At 38.6% G+C, this 5,615-nt stretch overlaps 1 protein-coding gene across 1 annotated transcript in view; it reads left to right on the top strand.

Annotated features, from left to right (window-relative positions):
• Positions 1-5,006, top strand: part of DCDC2C (doublecortin domain containing 2C) — an 18,895-nt gene extending 13,889 nt beyond the window's left edge. The window contains exons 4-5 of the mRNA XM_015425357.1: positions 3,330-3,461; positions 4,865-5,006. Of these exons, the coding sequence (XP_015280843.1) occupies positions 3,330-3,461; positions 4,865-5,006 (274 nt within the window). The remainder of the gene's footprint in view (positions 1-3,329; positions 3,462-4,864) is intronic.
• The last annotated feature ends 609 nt before the right edge of the window (positions 5,007-5,615 follow it).

The raw sequence follows: 5,615 nt of genomic DNA, 5'->3' as shown, positions 1-5,615 counted from the left end.
AAAGCCCGCTGTTTGCCGCGCCTTCCCCCCCCCCCCCCCGTGTGGCAGGGGCCTAAGCTTTGTATCTCGAGAAGTGTGCATGCATGTGAAAGCTTGTACCCGGAATAAAACTTCCTTGATAAGGTGCCACTGGACTCAAACTTTGTTCTGCTGCTTCAGATCAATACGGCTACTCACCTGAATCAAAGCTTTCCAAGTTGTTTTTGTTCCTTTTATAGTTGAATTTTGTGATTGTTAGTTCTCATGCCATGGTTCCATCACTTTTCTAGAATGATATATATTATATATGAAATTCATTTCAGTACAGGATCCAAGTTTTTATCTGTGTATTTAGAATTCCACTAGATGGCTCCAAATATCCTCTGAAAACACACGACATACCTTAAAATTGTGTTTCCAAGAAGCTGTAAGACATAAACATTTGGTCTGAAATCTGATTTCTAGTAGCATGCATTTAGTAATTTATGTTGTACATATTTATGGTACATTCCTGTGCTAAGGGTGAATTTTACATAAAGGTTATTATCACCTAAAATCTTTGTGTATACATTTAGAATAATGTACTGTAGCGTAAATTAGAAATCATCTGAAATCCCATCACTTGGGACATTTAAATTTAGATTACAGAAAGCATTAGGAATTCATAAATAAAAATACCCACAGACTTTCCAAATATGCAAAAGAAAATGAGAAAAACATTTTTTTCTAGCTTTGAAAATCGTGCAAACTCATTATTTTGTGTAATACGTTGAGAGCCATAATGCCAAATTGAACATACCCAAAGTTATGTTATACAGAATCAAAACATTGGCCTATCAAGGTCAGTAAGGTCTAACTGCCAGTGGTTCTCCAGGATCTCAGGTGTAGAAGTCTTCCAGATCACTTGCCACATGATTCTTTTAAGTGGAGCTGCTTGGGGTTGAACCTGAAATCTTCTGCATGTAAAGCAGATGTTCTGTCACTGATCCAGATAGTAAAATGCACTATAAACTAACCAGATTGTGGGCCTGGCTATCTACAAATAAATCCTCAGGTTCTGCTTACCTTTTTGTGACTTGGGGTGCAGACATTAATAAGTTAAAGTCAAGAATAAAACATGCAGTTGGAATAAGAGTAAATTGGCTAAATACATAACTGAATCTAAACACTTTGTAACTGACTGTCACTCTTTTTCATCTACCAAAGTCTAGTATAAAAAGGGCTTAGAACCCTTCTTAAAGTTGTCAAATACAATGGGAATTTTCTTTTTCTTTTTTAAAGCATAGTTATCTAACCCAAAGGATGTCCTGTCACATTTGGGTTTTTTAAACTTAATTTATACCCTGCCTTGTTTACATCCATCCTTACAACAACCCTGTTAGGTACATTTGGCTGAGTGTGTGGCTGGCCCAAGGTCACCCAGCAAGTTACAGATGTTCAGTTTCTTTCCTCACCAGCTTGTTAAAGATGCTAGTTTCAATATGGAATATTTTCTGTTACGTTCTGATCTCCTTCAGTAGTTGTATTGATGTCTGCTGCTGTGCATCTAGAATAGGAAACAAAAGCAGAAAGCATGTCTATGCAAACTGCCCATAACCGGACTTCCATTGTTAATACTACTACCATAGTAATACTCTGACTTGTTTTCCAATGGGTCAGATATTTAGCCCTTAGAAAGAATGAGAGAGGCTATGAAGAAATAGATATTGTTTAAGGTAAAGGTTCCCTTGCTCGAAAGCCAGTCGAGTTTGACTCTAGGGTTGCGGTGCTCATCTCCGTTTCAAAGCCGAAGAGCCAGCGCTGTCCGAAGACGTTTCCGTGGTCATGTGGCCGGCATGACTAAACACCAAGGCGCACGGAACGCTGTTACCTTCCCACCGAAGTGGTACCTATTTATTTACTTGCAATTTCTTGCTTTCGAACTGCTAGGTTGGCAGGAGCTGGAACTAGAGATAGGAGCTCACTCCGTCATGCGGCAACTCGGGTCTTGAACTGCTGAACTACTGACCTTCCACAACCTGCAGTTCAGCGTCTTAACCACTTGAGCCACCACAGCTCCTAATTATTGTTTAAATGATAGCAATTAAAGACTATAAAACTTAGAAGATAGAGTATTATGAGAAACAGTCTGAGATTTATGAAGGAAACATTGTAGAAGCCTAACTGATATAAAATAATAATCATTAGTTATCTGTTTATTAAATTATGTACTATTTGTCCAGGAGTTAAAGAAAATATAGTAATTGTTTAACAAGCAATCACTGGTAGTGAATAAGAAAATTTTATTTATATTTAGTAGACAGTGGCAGTGGTATAGAGTATAATTGGAAGGAATAGTTTGTATACCATTCCAAAACTGTATGATATTTGTGTTATGAACATGTGATATGGAAAATAATAAAATATACTATTAAAAAGAAAGAATGAGGGAGAGAGAGAGAGAGAGAGAGAGAATAAATGTTCTCTACCCCCGTTTTTCTCTCTCTTTAAAATATTTTAACATGGTTATGTTGGTTTGTGAAAGAGCCAGCTGTGGTGTAGTGGGTTAAGAGTGGCGGACTCTAATCTGGAGAACCAGGATTCCCTATTCCTCCACATGAAGCCAGCTGGGTGACCTTGGGTCAGTCACAGTTCTCTTAGAGCTCTCAGCCCCACCTACCTCACCGAGTGTCTGTTGTGGGGAGAGGAAGGAAAGACAATTGTAAGCCACTCTGAGACTCCTTTGGGTAGTAAAAAGCGGGGTATAAAAACCAACTCTTCTTCTTTTTACCTGAACTTCCATTTTTCTGAAGACAGTGATTTTTTTGCAACCCAGTCCTAATCATGCTTACTTAGAAGTAATTCCCATTGATTTCTTGGGACTTAATGTCCAAGTCAGTATACTTAGGATTGCAGCTTTAGTCCCAGAGTGGTTCCATATGTCCTTGCAGGTTGAGTAAGAAGCATTTTCCAATATGGGCTTCAGTGAAGAAATCAATTGATTCTATTATCTCTTTAAAATGATTGTACTTTATTTCCTCTGGGAATTGTGAGGACATATTTGGTTGGTATAGAAAGAAAAGTAATTGAATTTTCAAGGTCTGTATCTCAGGTTCTCCAACTGGACATATTTCACTTTTGGCTCCCCAGTCATATCAAGCAAAAGTGTCTAAAAATATGTGATACTGCCTGATGATTTTAAATGTTTTATATAACAGGTTAAGATTTAAAATATATTGGTGAAATTTGACTAGCTAGATCCTTAATGTTGCAGATTACATCATCTTGTCAATACGATTTTCTAATATGCAGTCTCCATTTTATATAAGTTCCCGGTTGAAAAATATATATTTATGATGTTTCTTTGGCAGCGTTTTCACAAATGGAGATACGTTGATAGCACCTGTAAAAATTCTTATACCCAGGTTTACTCTGACAAAGTGGGATCGTGTCCTTGGAGTAATAAATGAAAAAGTACTGCTTCGCTCTGGAGGTATTCATAGGTAAGCAATTCACCCTCAAACTTTGTGCAGATAGCAATAAAGAATAGATTAATTACATTAAATTCATTTTTTGTGTAAGGATCAGGATCATGGTAACTAAAATATCCTAATATTTTAATTACAAATGTGCCAAGAAATTTCAAGGCACTGGGAAAATACCCTTTCATGCAATAACCTATCTATCTTTTTTCATAATTGCTTCCTGCTTTTTTTGCAGGGACACATTTTTCAAGTATTCAGTTTTAATGAAATGCAAGTCTTTCAGCATACAGTTTAGCCATTAATATTGGAGCTGAGAATCAACTTTGGGAATTTACATGTTGTAGTTTCTGGTTTATAATGGAACCTGGTTTAAATCAATCATGATTGCAGTCTCTGGTTTACAGGGAAACCATGGTTTGCATTGATGCATACGTAAGGTGAAATCATTACAGGTTTTTTGAGATGGAGGAGAGGGTCATATTGTACTGAACAGAGAATAAATGGGAAGAAACGGGGAAATTAGAAAATAAGAGAGAAAGATAAGGCGGCGGGAGACAAAGAACCAAAACAGGGAAGGGTGGATGAAGGCAAACCATTATTAAAGCCATCTATTAAATCCCTAGCCCCTATGTTACTTATTATTTACATTATACTCTTCCTTTCTTCACAGTAGGAACCCAAAGTGGCTTACATTGTAATCCACTCCTCCATTTTATCCTCACAACAACCCTGTGAAATATCACTCTAAGTGTGTGTGGCTGGCCCAAGATTATCCAGCAAGCTTCCAGTGTGGGGATTTGAACACTACATTCCCCAGCTCCTAGTCTGACACTGTAACCACTACATAACACTAGCTCTCATCTGTTATGTCCTCTACTTCACTGCTAAATGCAAGATTGCTTCTGTCCAGTACCTGAAGGCATAATTAACATCAGCAGGGTAAAGGGAGGAATTCCTTTGGAAACAGAATAGGAGGGAGTTGCTGCTTTCCAGACAGGTGCTTGCAATGCCTGTAGGGCCAATGTATATATTAGGATATTGCTTTAGAAAATAGATCTTAGTTGAAATATTCATTTATTTAATTACTCTATACCCTGCCTTTCTCCCCAGTGGAGACCCAAAATGGCTTCCATCATTGTCCTCTGTCCTCTCCTCCATTTTATCTTCATAACAACCCTGTAAGGGAGGTTAGGCTGAGAGACCGAGACTGGCCCATGGTCACCCAGCGAGCTTCCATGGCATGAGTTGGGAACTAGTCTGGCACCTTTGTGCATATCCATCTTCTTGAGTTCCCAGAATTATATTTAAAATATTTTTAAAAAATACTGAAACAGTTATATTTTGCATATTGAAATGGTTGTATTCTGTTTATAAGATATTCATTTATAAAACATTTACATTTTCAATTTGTTGTGCTACAGGCTGTATACCTTACATGGCCAACTTGTACATGGACCAGAGGAGTTAGAAGATAATCAGTTTTATGTTGCATGTAGTAAAGAGAGATTTCAGTCTTTGCCCTACTGGCAGCATCCTAAAGTTCCAGGGAGTATTCGGCGGTAAGCTTGGTCTTTTTATCTTCATATCTCAAATGAAGTTTTGTTGCTGGGAAACTGAAAAGTGAGCTCCTGTGCCACAAAAGCACTTCATCAGGATAAAGATTTTTATTAATTTAGTTTGCAGTCCTGATTGTAGAAGTAAGTTCCACTGAAATGAAAGATAGGCAAGCACCCAAATGCCATTGAAATCAGTGAGGTGTAGGTTATGGACGTGTGCCCTTGTTAACTCAAACGTATTTGAACAGACCTCATTTTCTAAACTTGGTGCCATTTGTTGCAGAAAAAAATGCTAGTTAAATACAAGAACAGGACCAATGTTTTATCTTATGTATTAATGATATTGGTTCTTATGTACTAATGATATTGGCGGGGCTGGACTGCTCCCAGCTGCATGGGCTCACCCTCGTTTACACCAGTACCTGGGGTTGTCGGGAGTGGCCAGGGTACCGGACGACGTGCAGCTTGCACGACACGGGTGCTATTTTGGGCTTGCCGCCGGCTCTCCAGGCTGCCATCAATACGGAGGCACAAGGTGATTAGGTTCTGCAGTGTGTGTGGCCACTCAACCCGAGCGAGCTCATCCAGGACGTTGCCAGCCAGCCCCTCCTTGTAC

The sequence above is a fragment of the Gekko japonicus genome, unplaced genomic scaffold (assembly GCF_001447785.1).
Source record: "Gekko japonicus isolate JY-2015 unplaced genomic scaffold, Gekko_japonicus_V1.1 scaffold153, whole genome shotgun sequence".
In the NCBI taxonomy this organism is placed as follows: Eukaryota; Metazoa; Chordata; class Lepidosauria; order Squamata; family Gekkonidae; genus Gekko; species Gekko japonicus.
The sequence above is the reverse complement of the archived record's forward strand: the minus strand, read 5'-3'. Positions and strand labels throughout refer to the sequence as shown.